At 38.8% G+C, this 25,363-nt stretch overlaps 4 protein-coding genes across 11 annotated transcripts in view; 3 read left to right on the top strand and 1 right to left on the bottom strand.

Annotated features, from left to right (window-relative positions):
• The first annotated feature begins 7,640 nt into the window (after window positions 1-7,640).
• fdx2 (ferredoxin 2) lies at window positions 7,641-10,212 on the top strand. Of its 2 annotated transcripts, none has more exons than XM_055158699.1 (5): window positions 7,641-7,834; window positions 8,063-8,114; window positions 8,218-8,324; window positions 8,410-8,494; window positions 8,920-10,212. In XM_055158699.1, exons 1-5 carry the CDS (start codon window positions 7,648-7,650, stop codon window positions 9,074-9,076), a joined length of 588 nt encoding a protein of 195 aa, XP_055014674.1. In that variant the 5' UTR covers window positions 7,641-7,647; the 3' UTR covers window positions 9,077-10,212. The 2 variants fall into 2 exon arrangements, with proteins under 2 accessions (XP_055014674.1, XP_020794232.1); XM_020938573.2 differs by having other exon boundaries at window positions 8,407-8,494.
• A 128-nt stretch (window positions 10,213-10,340) lies between these two features.
• Window positions 10,341-13,808, top strand: zglp1 (zinc finger GATA like protein 1). 4 transcript variants are annotated; one of them, XM_055158694.1, is made up of 5 exons: window positions 10,342-10,495; window positions 11,132-12,255; window positions 12,546-12,652; window positions 12,815-12,908; window positions 13,267-13,808. In XM_055158694.1, the coding sequence occupies exons 2-5, from the start codon at window positions 11,144-11,146 to the stop codon at window positions 13,397-13,399; spliced, it is 1,446 nt and encodes a 481-aa protein (XP_055014669.1). In that variant the 5' UTR covers window positions 10,342-10,495; window positions 11,132-11,143; the 3' UTR covers window positions 13,400-13,808. The 4 variants fall into 4 exon arrangements, with proteins under 4 accessions (XP_055014673.1, XP_055014669.1, XP_055014671.1 ...); XM_055158696.1 differs by lacking the exon at window positions 10,342-10,495 and adding an exon at window positions 10,498-10,637; XM_055158697.1 differs by lacking the exon at window positions 10,342-10,495 and adding an exon at window positions 10,704-10,886.
• A 4,717-nt stretch (window positions 13,809-18,525) lies between these two features.
• lyl1 (LYL1 basic helix-loop-helix family member) lies at window positions 18,526-22,336 on the top strand. 4 transcript variants are annotated; one of them, XM_020938508.2, is made up of 5 exons: window positions 18,526-19,071; window positions 19,697-19,922; window positions 20,008-20,647; window positions 21,192-21,286; window positions 21,468-22,336. In XM_020938508.2, exons 3-5 carry the CDS (start codon window positions 20,088-20,090, stop codon window positions 21,980-21,982), a joined length of 1,170 nt encoding a protein of 389 aa, XP_020794167.1. In that variant the 5' UTR covers window positions 18,526-19,071; window positions 19,697-19,922; window positions 20,008-20,087; the 3' UTR covers window positions 21,983-22,336. The 4 variants fall into 4 exon arrangements, with proteins under 4 accessions (XP_020794167.1, XP_020794166.1, XP_020794170.1 ...); XM_020938507.2 differs by having other exon boundaries at window positions 19,700-20,647; XM_020938511.2 differs by having other exon boundaries at window positions 19,697-20,647; window positions 21,471-22,336.
• Window positions 22,337-23,306: 970 nt separating this feature from the next.
• LOC129410390 (uncharacterized) overlaps window positions 23,307-25,363 on the bottom strand; it is a 3,113-nt gene continuing 1,056 nt past the window's right edge. The window contains exon 2 of the mRNA XM_055158470.1: window positions 23,307-25,027. Within this exon, the coding sequence (XP_055014445.1) occupies window positions 23,507-25,027 (1,521 nt within the window). The 3' untranslated portion in view covers window positions 23,307-23,506. The remainder of the gene's footprint in view (window positions 25,028-25,363) is intronic.

Genomic DNA, 25,363 nt, shown 5'->3' with positions numbered 1-25,363 from the left:
CAAGCAAGACCATTTAGTTATTATTTGGTTTTACTATTTTTTATTTTCTTAATGACAACTTGTAGAGCTGAATAGAGAGAACTGCCATGTGAACTACTGTGCAGGATGTTTATTTTATCCCTATATAAATAAAGATTTGGATTTGCGGCTGCTGTCGTCAACATTCCCAGGGGGTGTGATGCTAACTGTAGGCTCTGCTCTGTCTGGGACTTTGTTAGACTTTAATCTGGGCTTTTCCATTTTGTATTTTTTCTCAAGTTGTCAGACTTCCTAAAAACGTTTTTGGCTGTGTTTGCTAATGTGTGCATTGTGTTATCACGGTAAATGATGAACTGATGAACTTCCCCAGTATGATCTCACCACAAATTATAAACAGGATCAAAACATTTAGCTTTTTAACATTTATCCCCATTATTTTTACAAATCAGTTACCAAATATAGTTAATAAAGACAGGTAAATACATGTACTTATAATGTAAACACTGCAAAAAACTAAATCTAGTCAAGTTGAAATGACTTGAATTAAGAAAGTTTTATCATTATCATTTTTTTCAATCAATTTCACTTGACAAGTAAAATGATCTGCCAGTGGAATAAGACTTTTTATACTTAAAATACGAAAATACATCTTGCTACGCTTAAAATAAGAAAAACAACAACTTTTTGCACTTAAAATAAGGAACAAAATCAAATGTTGCTTGAATTAAGGAAAACACACTTATTCAATTTTTTCGGTAATTTTACTTGTCAAGTTGAATCTACTCAAATAAAGTAAAATGTTCTTAATTTAAGCCATTTTAACTTACCTAGATATTGTTTTTTCCAGTGAACACTAAATGCAGGTTATATAATGTGTGTATAATTGACCTATAGGATCTATAAATAAAAACCCAGACTAGAGCTTCATGTTTGGATATATTTTGGTTGGGATGAGGTACTGTGACCAGGTGCTCCTTATAGAAAAAAGAAGATGAGTAACAGTTTAATTAAAGGACTTGTTTTGTGTGTGACAGTAGTTTGACTGTCTGTGTCTGTGTATGTGAGCTCCTTTGGATGTGACTATGACTGTTCACGGCGCGGTATGTGAGTGACTCAAGCTGCACTGTGCACAGAGCCATGTTTACTGTAGACACCTGTTCACAGCTCATAATCAAGTGTCTGGTGATTAGATTTCACTTCAACCACAAAAAGGCCCATATTACGCTATTTTCTGATCCATGTTATCATGTTGTTTCCTCATCACAAACACACCTGGAGTTGTGTTTTGTTTCATTCTCATATGTTTAACACACAAATCCTACATATAGGATGCATATTATATAAGGTGGGTTCTTCTCTCAAACAGAAAATACTCTTTTCCACCTTGTGATATCACTTTTATAAATTAAAAGGAATACATGGTGACTATTGATTACACAATTTTGGCTTTGGTCTGCATGTTATGAATGAAAAAAAGCAAACATAGCTCTTGTAATGTGTGTGCATGTGATTTTTCCTTCTCTAATAAGAAATAAGTTACGGCAAAACAAAAAATCAAGCTGCTTCTAATTATATAGTTTAAGTTTTTTCCACTACAATGTAATGCAACTTAGTGTAAAAGTATTGAAAGTATTCCGAATACAGTCTCAATGATCAGAATATGTTACAAAATACATTTTAAGGAAGGTATTCAGTATTCTGTAACTAAATACATTTCCAAAGTATTCTTCCCATCTCTGTACAGATCATATATAATGGTCCAACAAACAGTTAAATATATATGACAGCCTGTGTAGCTGCTGCCTTATCAACAGGAAACCCCACTGTAATAACTCAAAGATCCAGTGACAGCAGCAGCTCCTGTGTCCTGTGATGTGAGGGTGCACACAGCTGTCTCTCCCCAGCAGAAGACCGTTCAACTGCCACCTGCCAAGCCTTTATCATTGCCCGCTAAACCAGTCTACGTGACCTCTTTAATGTGGGGTCAAGAGGTCACAGAGCATGAAGAAACTGGTCTTATCATCGTTACTGTAATGTTTGTGAGAAAGAACAATGCAGGAATTAACTTGTACACAAATGAGTAAAACTATTTTCCCACGGACTAAAATGATGTAGTAAAATCTGATTTGAAATTGGCAGTACTAGTAATATCCTAAGTCAACAAAAACACAAATTAATAATGAATTACTATTTTAGTCTCAAAACAACAATTGAATACGTTACAGAGAATAATAAGATCATAATGAGCAGCTTCCTCCCCAGCTTGAAGGTCTTATTACACAAAATTGATTCTTGTGAGCTTTAAGTCATATTCTTATGCTGTTATCGGAGTTATGTTTTGTTTCATTTACACGTTTGAATAACTCTTTAATTTTAAGTCTGTCTACATCTCGAAACCCCAAAATGCGTTATAAAAAAGTTTCAAAAGGAGCTCTTCCTGGACCTCGAGAGGAGAATACACAGAACTCAGTGGTGCTCTTTGGGGAAGGGAAGTCAATTTAAAACACCCAAGGCACTCACTGGTTAAAATAATACGCCTTTATTAATTTACGGTATGTATTTTTTGCAAATCCCCAAAATGCTTCGTTCCACATTATGATGTCATGTAGTTATTTTTCCTTAGCTAGATTTAGGTAACTACCTTACCTAGTTACAATAGAGAAAGGCGGTAATTCCAGGTCTGAAATAATCCAAATGATTCTAGCGAAGGTGTATGATGTTTAGAAACCCAGTGGAGATCCTGTATTACCACATGACATCACAAGGTGGAACAGAGTTGTTTCTATTTGAGAGAAGAACTGAGCCTAAATATGCAGGGGTTTCTGTGTTAAATGTGTGAAAAAAAGGTTATGTTTTTGATGAGGAAACAACATTATAACAGAGATCAAAATATAGTGTAATATGAGCTCTTTTGCACCAAATCATTGTCAGGAGAATGCAGGTTTTGTTTTAATTTTGAGTGAGTATTATTTTAATCGTAGACAATCACAGCACAGTTAGATTTTACAAAATCTTACAAGATGGCCTGTACCACAGCACACTTTACATTTACCAACAGAAAGGAGAATAAATCAAACTTAAAGGTGCGTTGTGTAACTTTTCTTGCTGAGGGTCTTTCAGCTGCTTGTTTTTATGGATTGCTCTACCTGGAATGTTTCACAATATGACCGTAAGCAGCTCTACCTTACATTTTTTCAGATTTTACTGCTCTAAAAAATAAAAACAGGCATTCTGACTTCTCCACAGATCTGACTTGTAACTTGGTCTGGTTTGGTCTCCATGTAGACTGCTAGAGAATGCTTTAATACCTTACTGTGAAACACCCCAGACAAAGCAATAACATTTCCACAGAGAAAAGCATTTGACAAACCCTTCACCAGAAAAGTTATAAATGCACCTTTAACTTTGTGAGCCGGACAATCATAATTATTTTACACATTCCGTAGAACAGATGAGTCTTTGAGTAGAAGTCTTGTAGCACATTAACCAAAGGGAAACAATTTAACTACTGACTTGCAGTGACTCATAAAACAGCTAAGGTGCCTAATAAATACAGATGTTTAAGAGCACTGTTTGAAATGTGAATAGCGCGTGGAACCATTTTGTGCACTACAGTAAACAGAGTGAACAAGAGACTTGTCTGAACTCTTTTTGTGCAGTCAGTCTGAATGCTTTTGCTGATAAGTTTGTTTTGACTGGGCAAAACCTGTGTTTGTGGTATAGTGAGGGATACGGGTTCATAAAAAGGCAGAGACAAAAAAGGAGAAGAATTTTATTTAAAGCTATAATGAAGAAGTATCATTCTTGTGTTTTATTTTAATTTGTGGATGTACTTTTGTTGTTATGTTAGACTAACAAGAGCTTTAATTATGTAATACAACTTTATAGAAATGATGCAGTGAAATAAATTGTTATAAAAAAAAATTTAAAAAATGAAAACAAGTTATCAAGTAATAATCTGTAACTAATTAAAACTATCACCAACCAATTACAGGCTTTACTCAGGCCTATTGCCTTCAGTAATACACATAGATACATTTGTACTGTGTCTGCATTTTCACAAACAAAGTCTCTTCTGTCTTGTTTAAAGTTTACCATAAATTTGTCTTAAGCAGATTAGTGGGATACACATGACCAGTCAAAAGTTGAGACACAATCTCATTCATAGTTTTTTTTTTCTTCTTTATGTTTACTACTTTCTACTTTTTATATACATGTGGAAAACATATGAAGCAAGATATATATGATTATGTAGTAAAGAATAAAAGTTAAATAACTACTAAATACTTTTCAACAAAGCAAGAGGGCTACTTAAATAAAAAAAAAAAAAACTATAGTTAGTTACCTTTTTTTTTCTTTGCTACATGATTCCACACTGCCTTACAAAGGAAAAATGTAGTTTTAAATCTCAACTTTATCTTGATATGATTCTTCAGTGATTCAGAGGAAAAGCAAAGTGACTTGTTGTAATTGACGTAGATACGGCGCTTTTCCATTGTTTTCCTGGAGAGTTTCACGGAACTCACAGACGTCACTACTACACTTTAAGGCATAATTCGGAATTGGGACAAAATACAGACATGACATTTTCACAACTTATTCAACACACAAACTAAAATGCTTAATGTTTTGGGCACTAAAAGATCTCCCCAAATATGTTTTCTCAGACCACCTCATTTCCTGTCGTTTAAATGTACACTCAGAGGTCAAAGGTAAAATCAGTGGTGATGGTGATTGATATCATAAACATACACAAGAGGGAAAACATTCAAACTTTAAAGCCATTTTTCTCAGTTTACCTGTCAGAACAGATACTAGTTTTTTCTTTGTAGGGCAGCACCTTGATGTCTTCTGTATGTGTATGAAATGAAATGTAGAAAGTAGTAAAAAAAACAATGAATGAGATGGCATGTCCCAACTTTTGGCTGGTAGTGCATCTTGATATATCTTAACATTTATCCTATTTTATGAACAAAACACAACAACTTTAACCAGCTTTTGAAAGGAAAGTGAGGACCTTTTGATGATAAATATTGTTACAGAGGAAAACATGCATTCTGAGCACATGACAAAGCTGTCCCGTGCATACTGTCCTTCTTAGAAAAGTTTTCCATGTGGACGTGTTTAAGTGTGACCGGAGATGTGTGTGTGTGTTTGTGTGTATGTGTCAGAGGAACTTGTGTTTTATTCTGATGTGTAATACTGACATACAGATTATTTATTGCCACACTAAATATCTGCATTCGGGTCATGTGGTGTCAGACAAAGTCCAGTTTGTGGCGGAGTTAGCACCTCCTGGTCCCTGGAGAGCTGTCAGGCTCAAGACTACATGTTTCACTGGGGTTGCGTCTGGGTCTCAGCGGGCTGTCTCTCTCTGCAATGCCATAAATCTTCACCAAACCCCTTAAGAGAAAGCGATGTAAAACTAACAGGCAGGTAGCTAATAATTATTTAAGTTTAAAAGTTTAGTGGGAGGATATGGACAAATTGTTTTAATGGTTTATTTTTAAAACAAATACAGAGCATTTTGGTTAGTGCAAAAGCCATTTGTAATTCTGTCAACACTGATGGAGCCCTGTGCTTTCTTTTGTCCCTAAGGGGTCTATCCATCACAGAGCTGCCATGATTTTAAAAGAAAATGTCCAGTTGTGTTTGAATGCATTTATGCAATATAATATATGGATTTTCAAATGATTAATCCTGATAATGATACTTCGATTTGAATGAAAGAAATACTATAGAAGTACCTTGGTGTTTAGTATTTGTTGACATGATAAATTGTATGGAAATGACCTCTTAGCGCTTTGACCACTGTCTACTGCTTTCATTTAAATCAGAGTTCAAAGGTCAACAGTCAGCAGCTCTCTCCATTTATCACAGGGTAGATAGAAATCACTCACTGACGACAATGATGCTTGTTTTGTTTCATTCACATGTTTAAGACGCAAATCCTGCATATTTAGGCTGAGTTCTTCTTCCATCTTGTGATGTCATGTGGTAATACAGGATGTGCTCATTGTGTTTTTAAACTCTATGCACCTTCATTAGAATCACTTGGATAGCCCTGGAATTGCCTGAAATAAAGGTAAAATGTAGCTATTAACTTGAAAACTACCACTACATGATATCACAAGGTGGAACAGAGTGTTTTGAGCTTTGAAGATGTAAACAGACTAATAAACTAGGATTACTCAGACATGTGTGAATGAAACAAAACACAACTCCAGGTATGTTTTTAATGAGATAACAACATTATAACATGACTTAAAGCTCACAACAGTCAATTTTGTGAAATATAGTACATTTAAACACATAATTGGTTATGGTATTTAGAAATGTGATTCACAAAGTTGAAGTAGCCTCAGTCTAAAAGTGCAAATGCCAAAGGATTAACAGAGGGAAGCTGAGATCTTTTAAAGCCAGCTCCCAGACTGCACTGTTTACCTACATTGGTGACGACACGTTTTCTTTTTGTCTGGAGGGGAAACAATGATTCTCACAAGGCTCACGGGCCGTTGGGCTTACCTGTTTCTGATTAGTCACTCTTTCAAAAGCGATTGGTCCTGACATTGCACAGTGCACATTGGATATGCTTGTGCATGCACACAGATATACGGGAATACAAAAAGTAAATAACAAAAAGGGCAGACTATAATTTGAAAACAATCTGCTACACAATAATGTTAATGCACAACATAGTAAACTCACGTAGGCTGCACAAACTATGCATGTGTAACTAGAAACAGTAAATATAAAGCCCAGTGGTGTTAATTAAGCTGAATTGTATAGAGTGCAGCAATTGATGTGCCTAGGGTGGTCAGCTAACCCACAAAATGACATTGTTATCCTAAAACTCATGAGAGATTAAAGAAAGGAAATGGCAATTATTGATTAGGCTATGCAGCTGACCTAGAAATCACTGTATAGGCCCACTGCATCACAAAACAGATAGGGTTTGTTCATGAACAGAAAATATTAAATTAAAAACAGTGGTATTTCTATTATTGGTATCATTATAAGAATTGAATTTATGGTCACTGTGTTGTTGTTTATTTTTCCTTTATTTGTATGGCTTACCCTATCCCCAATTTACATCATGTCAGGTACCTGTGTGTCTCTATTTAATGTGATGTGCAGTAGATTTGACCATTATTGAACATTAATGAGGATATTTTATTGTTGACTGAGTGTTGTGTCTCTCTGAACAATTGGTTCAAGTTTTAAACAATGAAAAACTGTAACTGAACCATAAGTCGCCTATTTTGACATTAAATGTAGCCCATTTCTTTTTCTTTTTAACATTCAATTGAGCCAGCAATATTGGAACAAAATAGTCAATAAAATACAAAAAGCATTACAAAAAGATTAGAAATTATACAAAACATGTCTTAACATTGCAACATGTGTCAGAACTGTATATTGCAGACCTACATGCAGATCGTGACAAGGCAACCCAAAAAAAAAAAAAATTAATTAAAAAAATAAAATCTCTTGCGACCCACCTGAGGGTCACGACTCAGTCTTTGGGAAACAATGCCGTAAACTGTGTAAGGGGCTACTGGGATCCTTTGGGATATATCGCCCTCTGGTGGTTTTAAAAGGTAAAACAGATAAAGCCCACGCAAATGAATAATTGGTTGCTTTCGGTCATGTGACAAAAACATTACGATGGCGGCTACGGCAGCTGTCCGGACAAGCATGGGTCTGACTTTCAGGCTTTCTCGGGGTTTACCTGTGTGCAGCACGTGCCCGTTTTACACCTTGAACAGATGTGGAGGCAGCGGGACTCATTTAGTGAGGAGGGGCTCTTTGGACCACCACGGCACAATAAACAGACTCTTACGGACAACTATAGGTGCGTGCAGCTAACCATTAGCCTTATCTCCCTCAGTTAATAACAGAGTAGCCTTTACAGTAGAGTAGCCTTTATGGAAGTTATTATAAGGTCATAATAACAGTCACTTTTTTCACTTGTTCTAATTAAAGGTTGTGTCATAAACCCATGTATTTCACCATCCTTAGTGTATCTTATGGCCAACACAAGCCTAGTCATGTAAACATAATGTAATGTGTTTTTTTTCAGGTCTTCATCGAAGTGACGAGGCGAGCTCCAACGCAGAGGACCCTCATGATGTGTAAATATCACAATATCACCCCCCAAAACTAAAAGACGCACAGTTATTTTTGCAAAGTCATGGCACTATCAATGAACTTCTTGTTATGTTCCTTTATTTCTAGGGTCAATGTGGTGTATGTAGATCGGTCTGGCCAGAGGATTCCTGTGAAGGCCAAAGTGGGGGATAATGTTCTTTACTTGGCCCATAAGAATGGTGTTGATCTAGAAGGTAAGTGTAAATAAATAAACAGTGAAACAAATCAATATAACTAAAAAGACCTTGCTTAAAAGTTGTTTGTGTTTGTCTCAAGGAGCATGTGAAGCATCTCTGGCCTGCTCCACCTGCCATGTCTATGTAAATTCTGATTATTATGACAAACTACCAGAGCCTGAAGAGAGGTAAGTGGTTCATTTAAAGGTCCTACATTACGCCAAATTCACTCTTGTGCGCTTTAAGCCATGTTTAAGCCATCAAAACATACCTGGTGTTGTGTTTTTTTTCATTCACACTTCTGAGTAACCCTTTATTATTAGTCTGTCTACATCTCCAAAGCTCAGAATGCTCTGTCTTAGTTTAATAGAGTTAGTTTCAATTTGAGGGCTGAAATTATCTACATGATTCTAGTGAAGGTGTATTGAGTTTAAAAACACAGTAGAGCACTTCCTGGAGCACGAGACATCACAAGAGTGTTTTCCGTCTGAGAGAAGAACTAAACTAAATATGCTGGATTTGTGTGTTAAATGAAGCAAAGCACAAACTTTAACTTTAATAATAGCTGCATGTACACCATTGTTTATGCTAAGACATAATATTACTCTTTTAGGGAGGATGACATGCTGGATATGGCGCCCATGCTTCAGGAGAACTCCCGTCTAGGTTGCCAAATAATTATCACACCAGAGCTGGATGGTATCGAATTAACTCTACCCAAAGTCACCAGGAACTTTTATGTTGATGGGCACGTTCCTAAACCTCACTGATAATGGCCATTCCTGCATGAAATACAATGGGGTCCTCTCTTGCTGCCATCACTGGTTTGACGGACCACAAGAAGATACGGCCAGTCGACAGCCTGTTGCCAGATCAAAGATGGGCGCAGATTTCAATGGTTAACGGAGATGCCAGTCTAGCCGACCAGTTCAGCTGGTGTCGCACACGTAAATGGTTACTTAAAAAACAGTCTTTAAGTTTCATTGGACATGTTCTCAATCAAGCCAACGTCTATTTACATCTCATTTTCACAAAATTCAAGTGACGCTGTGAATCTGACTTTGTGAACATTCCCTGTGAAAGGTACATTGAGTAACTTTACTGGGCGAGAGTCTGTGACCTTGTGTCTATGGATAAGTCATCGATCTACCTGGAAAGTTCCACAGTATGACATTAAACAGCTCTACCTTACATTTATTCAATTTTATGTGGTTTTATAACTCAAAATACCTGGAGAAATAGGTATTCTGACAGTGAGCGGGTTCACCTCTCCGCAGATGTGACCTGTGACTTGGTCTGATTTGGTCTCCATTAAGATTCAGAAAGGTTCATTGTCATACTCTGAAACATTCCAGACAAAACAATAACATTTCCATGGAGAAAAGCATTTGACAGACCATCCACCAGAAAAGTTACACAGTGCTCCTTAAAGCTACTATACGTACAAGACCTCACTGCATTAAAACAAAACGGGTTGTATGCATAACCTTTGCATCACTGAAGCCATATAATGAAAAGGTGGTTCAGAAGTAATTCATTTTATACAATCTCTGAGTTTTAAGGTCCTATATTATGCAACACTGACTTTTTGAGCTTTTCTTCATGTTTAATGTCCACCTCAAATAATACCTGACAGTGTTTCATTTGAGTAGTGATATTTAGCAGGTCCTTGTGCCCTCTGCTTCCATTTTGTACAATTAAATAGTCTTTATTTAAAGTTATACAAATAGGTGTTGATAAGCTGTTCAGAAAGCCTGAAGTCAGCGTTACTTGACTGCAGTGGTTTACCATGATGGTCATTTTTATTGTCTACTGTCTACTGTAAGCCTATGTCACATTCACGCACAATTATTAAACCAACTATCTGAAGAGTTGTGTAATAAAATATTAAACGTGTTTCTCTGTGCTTAAGATTATAATGCTTATTTAAAACGAGGGCCTATATTTCAACTCAGAGTTATGCCTGAAGACTGAAGTTTAAATGAATGGCTAGATAAGCATTTTCTTTTTATTTACGTGCTAAGTGCTACCAAAAGAAAACAAGTATCGTGGGTGTTTTGAGGAGGATTTCTATGGCCGTGTAATTCAGTAAAGTGTCTACACGTGTGCAGGGACATGACAGCTCCTATGGGCGACTCTACTCAGCTCAAACTTCACTACTGACTTTGAGATCATCGTGTCAGTTCAAGGTGAGAATTTTTACCTGCCACGAAAACCCAAAGTACTGTCAAATAAAACTAGTTTAGCATTTAGATAGTATGCATGTGTTAAATTGGTTTAGTTCATTGTTGATGTGCCCTCAACCTGTAAAGTATGGCCTAATTTAATAATGTAAGTTTGGTAAGATTAAATTTTTTGTTGTTTGGTTTTAGTGCATCGTGGATCGCTGTGGTCAAATTATAATTGTATCGTGTAGTTTTGGTTCAAGTTTTTCACAATGACAAAGTAGCCTCATCTACGCTCGCGACATTTTCGATGACCGCGAAAATCTTTGACGTTCTTTTTAAAGTCGCTACATTATAAAATATTTCATATTTCTTGAAACACGTACATCTTTGAAGGGCTGCTACATTTGGCAAGGTGAGTTAATGAGTCTGAAATAGGGCAAACAGATTTAAGATGTTTATTGTCTTAATTTTACAAACATTAGCCCTGTTAAAATTTGCGTGGGGTGTAATTTATTATTATGAAAATAATCGCTTCTTTGTGCAATTATTTAATGGTAATTTGAACTATACTCAAGTGTTTTTGTTGTTTTGAGTGATATAGCCTTCTTGAAATTAGAGCTTTATAATGTAACCTACTAAAATGATGTTCTTTTCCAGGCTAAATGAAGGATGAGCACGGGAACAACGACACAATCAAGTTTACTTCTGGAAAACCAGAGTGTAAAACAAGATGCCTCTCAGTCAGCTCTTCACTACCTTTTCCAGGAAGTGTCCAAGATAACCTCTCCAATCCACAACAGTTTTATGGAAACAGAATCTATTGGCAAAAAATATGTCTCATGTCATGAAAGCGTCCCTCACATACCCCTCTCTGCTGTGGTGAAGAATGTTCAAAGCCCCTTAAAGGTGCTGAGTCTCATTAATCTACAATGTGAGAGGCTCCTAGACCAAAGTGAAGACCATGAAGTCGGCCACAGCTCTCTACTGTTTTTGTCCGATTTTGGCTGTTCTAAGCCAGCAGAGGAATCTCAGGACACTGCACAACCCTTAAACTATAACTCTGTCAGAAAATCTGACATTCACCTTAAAAAAGACTGCAGGCCAGAAGATTGTGAGACTATAAAATCTCATCTGGGGTTCCCTGTTAAAGCAGAGGGAGTAGAAAGCACAGCGGACACGCCTCAGACACCAGAGCTCAGGTTCAGTGTTGGTCTGGACCTGAGCAGTGACTGGACAAAGGAGTGCCTCTCCATACACCACACGTTTTATGACTTTTTACCAGAGCCTCCTCCTCCTAAAGCCCTCTACACTGACAATCTGACCTTCAGCCCAAATGAAGAGAACTGTGCTGCAGAGACATTACTGCCCCTTGATCACAATGCCAACATTTGTTTGAATTCAGATGAACTTCCTAATGACCCTCTACACTCAGCTGACACTCAGTTTTACTCTCAGGTTTGCAGTTCACTTGAACAGCAACCACCACATATTAAAGTGAACACTGCCTCCATGTGTGAGGACTCCACAGAGAAGGTCCCAGCACCTCATCCTGTGGAACAAGGTGACAAAACCTCTGCTGAGCTTACATCTGTAGAAACACGCACTGGTACAGAGTGTGAGGATCAGTGCACTCTCTGGAGGTCAAAAAGGAGGAAACAGTCTCGGCCCAGTCGGAGCGCCTCTGTGCTGGACCCCGACTTCCAGGGTGTCACATTTCGGATGGACACGGAGCTGGATGACACCAGGGAGCAGTGCCGACTCCGCATCACATCACAATACAGGTATTAGCACAGCAGCTTAAAATGTTTTAATGATTGGTTTACAGATCATGCAATGTGGTGATGCCAGACTCCCAGAACGGGGACAAGGGGGGCTTTTTTCCTATTGATTACCTTTTAGATATTTGGCATGAAATACAATGTAATTTCACAAATGCTAAACCTGGTCATTTCTGTTGGTGACTGGAGCCTAGAACCTCCATTTTAACAACATTCATCTGTGTTAATTATTGAAAGTTGTGATCATCTAAAACACAGCAGTTGTGTTTATGCTGTTGTTTATGCTGACACAGCACAGATCTCCCCAAGAGTGTAAAGAGGACAAGGGTAAGAACAAGAATGTCCCAGAAGTCTCTTAAGACCAGCTCTGAGGACAGTGACTCAGCGTCTAGTGAAGCCAGTAAGTGAAGGCACACATCCAAATAGTGACATGGCCATGAGACAATGTTCAAGGAAATATGCACACAATTATTCTACTTCTAAGTATCATGTACTCCCCAGCAGAGGGCGTTATTACACAAGTGTTTATGAATTTTAAGCATTTGGATTTTTGTGTTATTAGAAGACAAAGTGTGTGCATCCTGCTGCACAAAGAAAACCCCCATGTGGAGAGACGCCGAAGACGGTACCCCACTCTGCAATGCCTGTGGGATAAGGTACGCCTCTACTTGAGCTTAAAAGCGGTTTAGCCTATTTAATACATTTCATTAAGCTTCATTACCTCAACCATGCAGATTTCTAAACACAACATGTGCTGAGACACAGCAGGACACAAAGGAAATGTGTAAATTTAGTTTATTGATCAGAAACATTTGGTGAGGAAATTTACTCTAGGAAAGATCATGCCTCATGTGAAAGCTCCAGAATTCACTTAGAGCACTCAGCACGAGCTGGACCAACTGGATTTCAGCATTGAAACCCAAATAACTCATGTGAAGCTCAGTCTGCTTCTGATTAGATATTATTTTGCATATAGAAAATTAAATAGGCTAATTGTAGCTTTCTTTTTGTTAGGTATAAGAAGTACAGAGTGCGCTGCATAAACTGCTGGAATATCCCAAAGAAAGATGGTAACTCTGTCTCACGCTGCAGCAAATGTGGGCACTTTGTGAGGCTGACCTCTGCACAGAGGAGACCCACTATCTGACAGACTACTCTATTTATTCAACTGTTAAAATACTTATTAATACTACCGACTATATGCCATGAACAGTAATTATTACTTTAACATGTATCTAGTCTAATAAAATGTTTTATTGAATAGAAACATTGTAAAAGGGAAAAAAATTTAAATCAGTTTCTCACAATATCTCACGAATGGTAATGTTTTGTAAATGTGGTGACAAAAAACTCGATCCTGTACCTCTGGGGTTCAGTGATTCTGTTCTATTATAAATGTATAAGTTATTGTTTTTTCTTTTGACTGAAGTTGGATATTTGCATTGCATGATGTTGAAACCTTGTTTTGGTTTGTGTAATTGTGAATTAATTTGTCTATTCTGAAGATGCATGTAGCTTGTTGCATGTTTTTCAAATTAAATATTTCTCTCATTTCAGCCTTTGTTTATTATCTTATGGCCAGTGTGTTGTTTTTCAGAATCATGTATTCAGTGACAAATATTACTTCATCGGAGGAGAATAGGGAGAGAAGTCTATCTAGCTTGCCTCTAAATAAGGCTCATGAAGACTCTAAATGCAGGTGAGGGCCGTTACTGAAGGCTGCACCCAGAGTTAGATGAGTTTTTTTTTTGTGAGCACATCTCAGTCTAGTTCATTTTCATTTTAAAATATGGGTTGATAGAAAACCCTCACTCAAAACAAAAATCTGTATTGGCACAGCAATCATTTGATCACACATTATATATACACTCTATTATATACCCTCTTCCAGAACTTTTTCTCTCAACATCTTGGAGCCACTTTTGAGCAACAGCCTCTAAACATTGATCACTAGAGGTCTAAAGTTTGCATTGAAAGGGCCCATATTATACCATTTATAATATTGTTGCTTTATCAAAAACACATGGAGCTTTAGTTTCTTTCATTCACATGACACAAAAACCCGACATTTTTAGACTGTGTTCTTCTCTGAAATGGAAGACAACATTCCACCTTGTGATGTCATGCTTCACTGTGTTTTTAACCTTCACACACCTTCCCTAGAATCATTTGGATAATTTCAGCCCAGGAATTGGCAATCTCTACTAAACAAAAGGTAAAAGGAAGCTGTTAACCAGCAAACTACCACTAGGTGACATCACTAGGTGGAAGAGAGCGTTTTGAGCTTTGGAGATGTAGAGCTCAGTTGGTAGAGCATTCGCCCTCTGATCTGAAGGTTGGCAGTTCGATTGCAGCTCTCGACATAAAACATCACAGGTTGAGTGGTCAGATCCACTGACCCACAGGTTGGCTGGTGTGATTCCAGCTCCCACAGATGAATGCTGTCGTTGTGTCCTTGGGCAAGACACTTAACCCACCTTGCCCACAGTGTCTGTGTACACTGGTGTGTGAGTGAATAGGTGAGTGGTTCCTTGTTGTAAAGGGCTTTGAGTGCCTTGAAGGTGGAAAAGCGCTATAGAAAAATGTGACCATTTAGATGGACTAATATTAAAGAATTACTCAAACATGTGAATAAAACACAACTCAAGTGTTTTTAATGTGGTGTAAAGCTCTCAAGAGTCAATTTTGTGTAAGGACTTTTAATTGAGTCTACATCCATGTCTCCACCTAGAGGCAAAGAGAATTAAGCACATAGAAGAAGAACAGAACAATCAATGGACAATTGAGAATATTCACACTGACAAACTATTTACACAGTTTAAACAATACACAATATTAGTTTAGCAAAAAGCCCGATGTGCTTTTAAGGATGTAAGGTACAAATAGTGCCTTATTTTAACATGCACTGTGAGAAGGGAAAGTGATGCTTAGTTTCCTATGACGACAGTGAGGGATGACAACAGGCTGATCACGCACACACATGCACACACATATACACACACAAATACCACATATATACTTTTACACACGTGAGGGGATGTGGATCAGCGCAGAACTAATGATAAGTATGAATGTGAGACGAATGTATGTATGTGAATTCTGTTCCACACGGTCACCCTGAAGCACAGAGGCTTTTGCATGGCAAAAGAATGAAATGTTACTTATCATAAATCTAAAATAATACCAATAAATCTTCAATAATGCCACCAACAACCACCTGGACCAGTGGGAGCACAGTACAGTGCCCCCTGGGGACTCACTCCTGATCTAGAGCTAGGTTAGTCAGCCCTAAGATGGAGGGATTTTACCTATAGAGCATGTTTTGGGTTGATGGGGGAAACCAGAATGCCCAGAAGAAACCCACTCAGACGCAGAGAGAAACATGCAAACTCTGCACAGTTAATTTATTCTTTATTCACTTGCCGATTTCCCCAAAAATAATTATCAACTCATTATAACTAGAAACTAGATCATTGTGGCTTGCTCTTATACTATTTTCCTCATCTTTATAACTCTTTTTTTCTTTATATATATATATATATATATATATATATATATATATATATATATATATATATATATATATATATATATATATATTTATATTATTATTTATTTGATTCTTTTATTTTCATTTTGAATTGCAGGATTTAATATCTTGATAAATTATTCATTTCAAATATATTAATATATTTAGTTCAATACCAAATGTTAAAATGCTGAGCTGAGTCCTCACACCTGTTTCTGTGCTACATTATACAGTATCTTATTTGGAAAATCACATAGGTCTGATCTATCCATGGCCCGCCACTTTCCCCCCTTAAACCCTCCCAACTCTCTTCTGCCAAACCAGGAAGTGTGCACAGGAAGCAGCTGTCCCCAGTATCCGGCCACTCGCCCCAGCCCAGGTGCATCCTGGGAATGAAGCTATGTGCGACCATACCATGCATTTGACACTGTACATTGGTGTTACAGTAATCTGGACCACCAAGAACTTTACACACTGATAAGTTTAAATATTGCACACCTGTTTCATATGAAGATGACCTGAAGCATACACTGTAAAGAAACTGTATAATTAGACTGCTCTTTTTGACACTGCTCTTAATACATTTAAAGAGCCCATATTATGCTATTTTCCGATCTAACCTACCTAGAGTATTTTGCTTCATTTACAAATGTTTAGCACTCAAACCTGTATATCTGTGCTGTGTTCTTCTCTCACACTGAAAACACTCTATTTCACCTTGTGATGTCATGTGGTAATACAGGAAGTGTGTTTTTAAACTTCATAAGCTTCATTAGAATCATTTTGGTTAATTTCAGCCTTGGAATGGAGTGTTATTACTGAACAAAAGGTAAAAGGAGCTGTTAACTTGAAAACTACTGCTTCATGACCCCATAAGGTGGCACAGAGCATTTTGAGCTTTGGAGATGTAGACAGACTAATAATGCAGGATTACCCAAATATGTATGAATCAAACAAAACATAACTCTGTGTATGTTTTTGAGGAGGTAACAATATTCTGACATGGCTAAACACTGACATCAGTCATTTTTGTATAATAGAGAACCTTTAAATGAAACCAACATACATTTGTACATGGATTTTGGTGATGATATAATCTGACACGGACACCACTGGTTCACTCCAAAGGGACATGTGAGCGTTCGATGTGAGCGCCGCTGGCTGCATTGTTTGTCACTTTCTCCATAATATACACTGCAAATATTGTCTTAAACAATTAGGCTGCATTGATGCCTATCGGTGTGAACACAATAGTGTTTACATGAGCTGAAGGAAGTTAGCCACAGGGCCCCTTAAGAAGTGTGAAATCTCTTACATTATGACGTACGTGCACTTATAGCCTACCCATTAATTACTTAATAAGACAGAAGGATGCATAATAAAGTCTCCTTGTTGTGGACTGTTTTAGCTCTCAGTAGCTGCTATATATTATTGAAAGAACTAATGATTGGATATTGATGGTGAAATAAACCCCTAAAAGATCTCACAGTCCCTTGTGTAGCTCTCTAAATGTTACAGGCAAATGACAGCACCTGTGCAGGGCCCGCGGTGCCACTGTGTGATCATGTATGACCACAGCTGCACATCACACCTCACTACACCTCTGCAGCCTATTGTTTCCATAGACAATCACTGAGAGGAGTGGGGCTGGTCCTATATGATGATGAAGGTGCTGAGAGATTTGTTGGGCAGTGGTGAAGCACAGCTTTCGATCTTTCCCAGGACCCTGAAGGTCAAACGCCTGTAAAGGTTTCATGTTTGTATTAGAGACTGTCTAAGAGGGAAATGACTAAGAGGGGCATAAGAGGTGACCCTGACCACAGACAGCACCACTGAGAAAGAAGGAAAGAAATACACTCATCCATGAGTTCAGGGAAGGAAGGACACGAGCTCCTGTTGAGGAAAGTTACCAAGGTTACAGCGGCTCCAGCAGAGAGAGGGTCGACTCTGGCACAGGTGTTACACGATGAAGAGTGACAACCACTCAGGCCTTTAAGAAGAGCAAAGAGAAACAGGAAATATTATTACTGTAAATTGCAATGAAATTACAATAAAACATACTGACACTGTGTTCAAGCTGTCTTCACAAAGTGCGTTTGTGTTTACCTTAAATCTTGAGTCAAATAAAGCAAATAACAAAAAGTATAAGAAATTACTATAACTATAAATTATTCCACATCAAACTGTTAAAATTGTGAGTTTACCAACAAACCCTAAGTTTGGTTTGATTTGAAATGACAGCATGCACTGGGCTTTTGCCAACTTTAAATAAGAAATATTGTGGTGTATGAGAGTGAGTGGCAGCTGTGGCTATAATGACAGAGTGTATAGTGCTTTGAGAGGCTTGTTAAGCCTGTTCAACTCAATACAAATGTAAGGTCATATTATTATAATTATGAGTGAAATGTACACAGTTATTGTTCATAGACAAAAATAGGAAATTACTACAACAATCTTACATGAGAAACTATTTAGGCATCATTTTGTTGATTATGGTACGAGCTATTGTGTCTGTGCTCACATGCACAGTATACAAGTGTTCATCAAGTCTTCTGTATTTTGAAATTAGTAGATATTTTTTGGAAAGAGTCCAGATCGTTTTGGAGTGAGTGACCAGCAGCCTGGTGTGTGATGTATGAAGTGTACACGTATATGAACCTGTGTGTGTGCTGGTATTGGCGCAGGGGGGAGGGGGGGTGGCGCAGGTTGCTTATCTACGGCCCACAGGCAGCTTTTGAGGCTCTTATCAGCAGCCACCACATTGTACGAGCACATCCTCTTGTCCAGCAGGAGCGGAAAACTCTCCCCACAGCCCCTTCCCTCCCTCTCCACACTCTCTCCAGCCTCACGTTTGCCAGAGCTGAGCCGAGCGACTGGCAGTCCTCTAAAGCCTGGTGCCTTTCTGGCCAGCAGAGTGGCACAAAGCACAGACAGGAAAGTTAAAACGGAGAGTTAGAGGAAGAGAGGTGAAGATGACATATGGAGAGAAGGGACGGTACGGCTGTTCCTCTGTGTCTTTGCTCAAACAGGCAACTTCACAACCCCAAAAGCTCCGCGGTTTGAATCTTGGTGTCAGCCAGTCTACCAGTCAAACACATTTGAGAGTGTCATTTGCGGTGGGACATTGTGGCTGGTGGGTGACCTCAGAGGACGTCAGAGGGGACAGGCTGCAGAGGAGAGGGGACGACCTGTGGACAACAGCAAACACCAAGACTGAAAACAAGACCAGACCTGAGCAACGCGATCCCACACAACCTGACACAGACTACACTGGATACCACCACAATGAAGTAAGTACATTTTCATTAAATACACCAACGTTATACAGTAGGCTGTTGTTTCACATGCCCTTCACATAATGCCATTTACAGTAAGGTTATTTCAGAATATTTTTTACACTATGCATAGCCACAAACTCCTTTTTTAAAAATTATATATTAGGTATTAAAAAAAGGCATTCAAAATACAAAATATTAAGACTTTTTATGAGATTAATTATGAAGATGATGCAAATGCTATATCAAATCGCACAGGGCATTTTTTATATTAATAATATACTATGCCATATTAGTAGTTCTTATAATACAGTACCATTTACGACTGATAAAAGGAGGAACTATTGAAAATAAAACTAAGACAGACAGAACAGGAACAAAGCTGATTGCAAAACCTTTAAGACTGAGAGGTTGATACTTCCATGAAAAAATTACAGTGGCTGGTAGAAGATCTGTACAATGCATAGTATTATATACGTGGAAAATTAGTGCTTAAACGGAGGAAGAAATACTGTGTAACGTCATTTAATAGCTTATGTAATTTGGAATTATTTTGGGACACAAACTAAAATTTCAAATAAATATATGTACTTCAGTTTATGAAGATCATCTAATCAGATTTATTCTTTCTTGTATTCAGCAGATACTTTGACGTAAATCCTGGGAATTTTGGAAAAATTTGGAATTATTGCCTGGACTCGGACTAATAACCAACACTGGAGGATAACAAGCTCTGGACTCTATAAAAACCCATCCGGAAAAAGACAACTCAACAAGAACACGGAATCTATCGTTTCTAAAGATGAAAAGGCAAAGGACATGATTCAGATAATGTACTGACAATGTGATACTACACCAACGGAGCAGTGGGTAAACTTGTGTATGTAATTTTTTAATCGGATGGACATGATTAAATATTGAGTAACACAGACATTGTGAACATCATTGCAGCTCTGGCCGGTTTTCAGTGACTGTCAAAGGCATAACACAGCGATATGATTTCTACACTCACCATGTGTATATGAAAAATCATGATGGAGAAAGAACGTGCAGCATCTCCCCCTGACCTGCCCTGCCCCTCGCCCACATCAGGGGGGCGTAGTCCATCCCACACTGAGATGTCAACTCAGTCAGACCCCATCAGCCCCCAACCTGCAAAGAACACACAAAATCAAGATCAAGTCTCAACTGACGCACAACTGACCCAACAACGCACAGACACAGCCACTGTCATGGAGGCTAAAGAAGAGGAGAGACCAGAGTTGAGGACAAACTCTCTCGATACTCCAAATGGGACACGATCCTCTCCACCGCCCCTGCTCCCTGCTCCAGTTAAAGCTTCCTCACTGCGGCCTGAGCTGCCTTCGTCATCCTCGTCTCCTCTTCCTCCTCACATCCCAGTGATCAGCCTGGGACACAGTAAGCCTCCTCTGCCTCTGACTACTCTGCACCCCATCCCCAACCTGCTGCCAAACCTGCAGACAGACCCTCGGCGAGCACAGGGCGCCGGGCTCGGTATTGGGGGTCCGGGGGGGTCACCTGGAGCTTTGATGCCTCAGCAGTACACACCTATGCACAGCTTCTTCACCAGGTAAACCCTGATCTCTATTTAATATACAAGAAAACAAATGCTACACAATATAAAATCATTTGTATGTACTGTAATTAGAGGCTGATTAGGCTCTGTCATTTATTACTTTATTAGTGAGGCATGAAAGTGAGGAAAACCAGGAAAAATCTGACAAATCATGAATTATGTTTTACGTTTTGTTCATACAAACGTTTCATTACATGTAATTTAAAATACCACTTTTTTGTTTTTACTCAGAATTGTGTAACAACTATACAGAAAGTCAAATATTGCATGATTATGATTATGAATAATTTTTCTGAGAATTGTTGTAGAATATGATTGATGAAGGGGAAGCTGTCACACATGGGTTAGAGTTCAGGCTTTCAAACATGTGTGTGTTTTAAAAACCTTAAAACAATTCTTTCTATGCAGAAACATCTAATATAACAATAATAACACATATATATTCTTAAATACTACACCATGTTCATATTTTCAAGTGATTATTTTTAAATTCTGTGTCAGATGCCCTGTATAACAGTGTGCACGTTTTCTTGTCTAGCACTTACTTTGGGCCTTCAGGAGGAAGTTTTGGGGTCATCGCCAACAGCCGGAGGAGACGGCCTTCCTCACACTATGAGGTTGAAATAAGTGAATGTTAGTATCAATATAATGTATCATAGTCTTATATATACATGTATATGCATGAAACCAATGACCACAACAAAACAAACACAACTGATAACATTTATAGACCTGTTATGTCATTGATGAAATTATAAAATAAATTTAATGTCAAAACTGAATTGGCCCTGACTATATTTGTTCTGTGTTTTAGCAGGCCCTCCACAGAAGTTAGCTCGGCGTGTCTTTACTAACAGTCGTGAGCGTTGGAGGCAGCAAAATGTGAATGGAGCCTTTTCAGAGCTGAGGAAACTCATCCCAACACATCCTCCAGACAAGAAGCTCAGTAAGAATGAGATCCTGCGTCTGGCTGTCAAATACATCCACTTCCTGGTGGCGCTGCTCAACGACCAGGCTCAGGACGGGAGCGAGGGGGGCAGGACAGAGGATGGGACAGTGGTACTAGGACAGGACTCTAACAAAATGAGCAGCCCATGCACTCCTCACTCAGCCTCTCTGCCCTCAGACCCACCCAACTTAACGACAGCTCACAGGGACTCCACAGACTCCATCATCGCTATGCCCAACTCTCCAACATCCTCCAGTTGCTATGGAGATACCGACAGTGAGGAAAGCTTTGGGGGCAAAAGCTCTTTGGTGAACCACAGCGTTTTGACAAAGGTTAAAGGTCAGATGAGGTTGGTGCCCTCTACAAATGATGAGCGGTGACACGGACAGGACACAGCATGTATACAGTGGAGGGTACAAGAATCTTAATGTTAGAAACCACTGGAGTTTTAAACAGTGCAATAATTTAAGCATGTAATAAAAATATTTGATAGTAATTTGTAACTTTTAGGAGTAGGCATGGCATGATAGGAAAACGTCAGCACCAGTAGATGTATTCAAACCACTTTGACAAAATAAATGAAGTGAGTTTTGGCATTGTGGTGAATACTATTTTATAAATAATAGAATGCATGTGTGACATTATCAGCAAAGACAAATCTGTATGTTGCTTTTCAAACTAGCAAACACACTTGCACCAGACAGAAATAAAATGTTCGAGTTTGCTGTTCCTTATTTGACATCCTCTTATTGTGCTCCAATAAGAATGCTCTATGTCAGCAATCCTTCTTAAGTCTAAGCACAAGAGTTTGCAGTTTCACTATTAGGCAACAGTGAATAAATCTATGTGAGTAAGTAAGCTAAACTCACATAGCAAACCAAATAGCTGAACACTCCAAAACAATGACCTTCTGTTTGCAATAAAATCTAATGACAGATTAATATTATAAAAAAAAATCCAAAGTGAGAACAAATAAATGAAACTGAATAGCACTGACCAGGATTGTAGATGCCCCCAAACTCTGTGGGTGGGTTGTATGGATCTGATGATTTATGTAACCGTATGTATGTGGCTGTCATGGTGGATGGGATGTGGTTATACATCATGTACAGGGCTGGAGGGCTTTACGGTTGCTGTCTCTCACTGATGGCCAACGGGCACTGGCAGAATCAGGAGGAGTAAAGACACAAGGCACCAGGATGCACCCAAAACCTCTGCACCACAAAACAGGAAGAGGGGTTTCACAATACCTTCATGACTGTCCGGTCTATGTGCTCCTCAGTAAAACCACAGATTACACAAGGGGATGGGGTCAACAAAATGTGCAAAATAATCACTCAATTTGATTGAAAAGTGCATCAGAAAATACTCCAAAAAAGATTATGGGGCCAGGGTGTTCCACCTATTTGTCATATAATAAAAGAGGCCAAATGGGCTGATGGTGACCAGCCTGGGAGCCCAAGATAAAGCCTTGCCAAACACTTGGCACCCCCGCCAAATTCTGTAGCAGGTCTTTGCCACTTTGCACCACCCACTGGCAAATACACACACGCGCATACACGCACACAAACAGACACACAAACACAGATCAGTTTAAACATGATCTATGAATTTAAGTTAGTCAGTAAAAAAAATGTTGGGACACAATAACGAGTTTCATTATTACAAATTATGAATTATTAAAACATTTGACACTGAGAAGTATGACTGTAATATAGTTATTTATTTCAAGTAAAGCTGTTGTGCAACACAAAGAGAAATATTTACAACGTATTTAATGATATAAATAGATTTTGTGCAAATCAATAAGGGGTTATCCAACATAAAATAGCCACCATTGTCATACTATTACACTGTTAATTCTGTTGAAAATAGTTGTGTACAAAAGCGCAAAGAAAATTTATTTATTCTTGTTTGAACACTTTCTCACCACTTTTTACCAGAGAGTCGACAGCGTTGCTTACATTTCTATCCACATTTCTAATTTGTGAATTTTCCAGAGTTCTTTTATTTTGTAACTTGCGTCTGCCCACTTCACTTAGTGCAGATCCAGCCCCTGCCCCTATAGCGCCTCCTAACACACCTCCAAGGAACACACCAAGCACTAGTCCTAGCACAGCTCCTGCAATCACCACCTTTGGCACCTGTTTAGCAGTCTCCCCTATTTTCTCCCACACTGGACTTTTGGCTACCATTTGGGCCCCTGCTTTGGCTCCGGACCCCATCTTTCCCCACACGGGACTTTCAACCACCATTTGGGCACCAGATTTAACCCCTGAACCCATTTTTCCCCATACAGGACTTTGAGCCAGGTTCTTTGCTCCAGTCCCAAGTTCAGATCCAAGTCGCACTGAGTTCTTTGCTACTAACTGGGCCCCGGTTTTGGCCCCAGAACCTACTTTGCTCCAGACTGGACTGGCAGCTGCTGCTTTTGCCCCTGAGCCCACCCATGCAGATCCGTCTACTACCACTTTGGGAATTTTACCTCCAACTGCTTTGGAAATCTGCTCTTTTCTTGCTCCTACTTGTTCCCACACAGAACTATCCGCAAGCATTTTCTGAACACTTTGTGCACTGCTCCCTACTTTCCCCCACATTGGACTACTCCTCAGAGACTCAGCTCCTTTAGTGACCCACGTGGAACCATCTGACAACAAGCCTGGTAATGTTTTCATACCTGACTCCATCTTATCTCTGACGTACTGCAGCATTGATGGGGAAAAGTTAGAGAGTAAAACTGGAGGAAGGCTTTCGATATTCATTGTACTAACACTCATCTCAGCTTCCTCCCTCATTTTCTCCATCTCTTCAGTCATGTCCTCTTCCTCAAGGGGCTGCATATAGGAGAAAGTGCGTCGTCTTTCGGAGTTAAGCAGCCTCAAGTCTTCTTGTTTGTAGGATTCTTGCTTTAATCCTCTCTGCTCTCTGGCTATCTCAAGCTGCCTTTGCCTCACTTTGTCCTCTGCCTCCTGAAAAGCAGGTGAGGAGAAGTACTGTCCCCCTGCTTCTTTAACTGTCTGATCTACCATCTCCAGCAGCTCGGCCACATTGCTCGCACCTGTACGTGTATCTCTCTCCATAATATGAAACCTATCTGTACACTTCTCCACCAATTTTAACAAATCCGGCCTCTCACTAGAAATGTATGCTTCAGTGCCTTTGCCTTTAGCTTTTCCGCTGTCCCTGAGTCGGTCTGAAAATGTAAAGATTGCTATAGTGTGTTTCTGAACAGCGTCTGTGCCGAAAACACTGCCCAGAGCTCGCAGAGCCTGCAGTTCAATTTTGGCAGGTTGATCCACAGGGACACACATAAGAAAGGCATGTGGTCCCGGACTTGACAGAGTGACACACGACGTGATCTGGGCTCGCACCTCTTCTGGGCTCTTCTCTGTGTTAAACCAGTCTGGGGTGTCCACTACTGCCACCTATAGGTAAGACACACAAAAGTAAGTAAAAATGAATTGCAGTGAAAAGGGCTATTACAAAGAGGCACTAAGCCTATCACAATAATAACAATATTGACTTATTGTTCAGTATATGAAAACAGGAAAAAAAATAATTCAATTTTAATGCAATAAAGACAAAATTTGAGCTGTAGAGAGGAGAATACTCTTTGGCTAATTATTGCTTCATTTCAATTATTCAAACCATAATCAGGTTCATTCTGTTGTTTCTTAATTGCAGATCTTTTAATGCAGAACTGTCTATTTAATATTTGTCCTTCTTTGTGTAGGTGGCATAAAGTAGTTCTCAGTATATCG

The sequence above is a fragment of the Boleophthalmus pectinirostris genome, unplaced genomic scaffold (genome assembly GCF_026225935.1).
Source record: "Boleophthalmus pectinirostris isolate CB_2022bp ecotype Guang Dong unplaced genomic scaffold, ASM2622593v1 HiC_scaffold_22, whole genome shotgun sequence".
NCBI lineage: Eukaryota > Metazoa > Chordata > Actinopteri > Gobiiformes > Gobiidae > Boleophthalmus > Boleophthalmus pectinirostris.
This window is presented reverse-complemented; position numbering and strand designations above follow the sequence as displayed.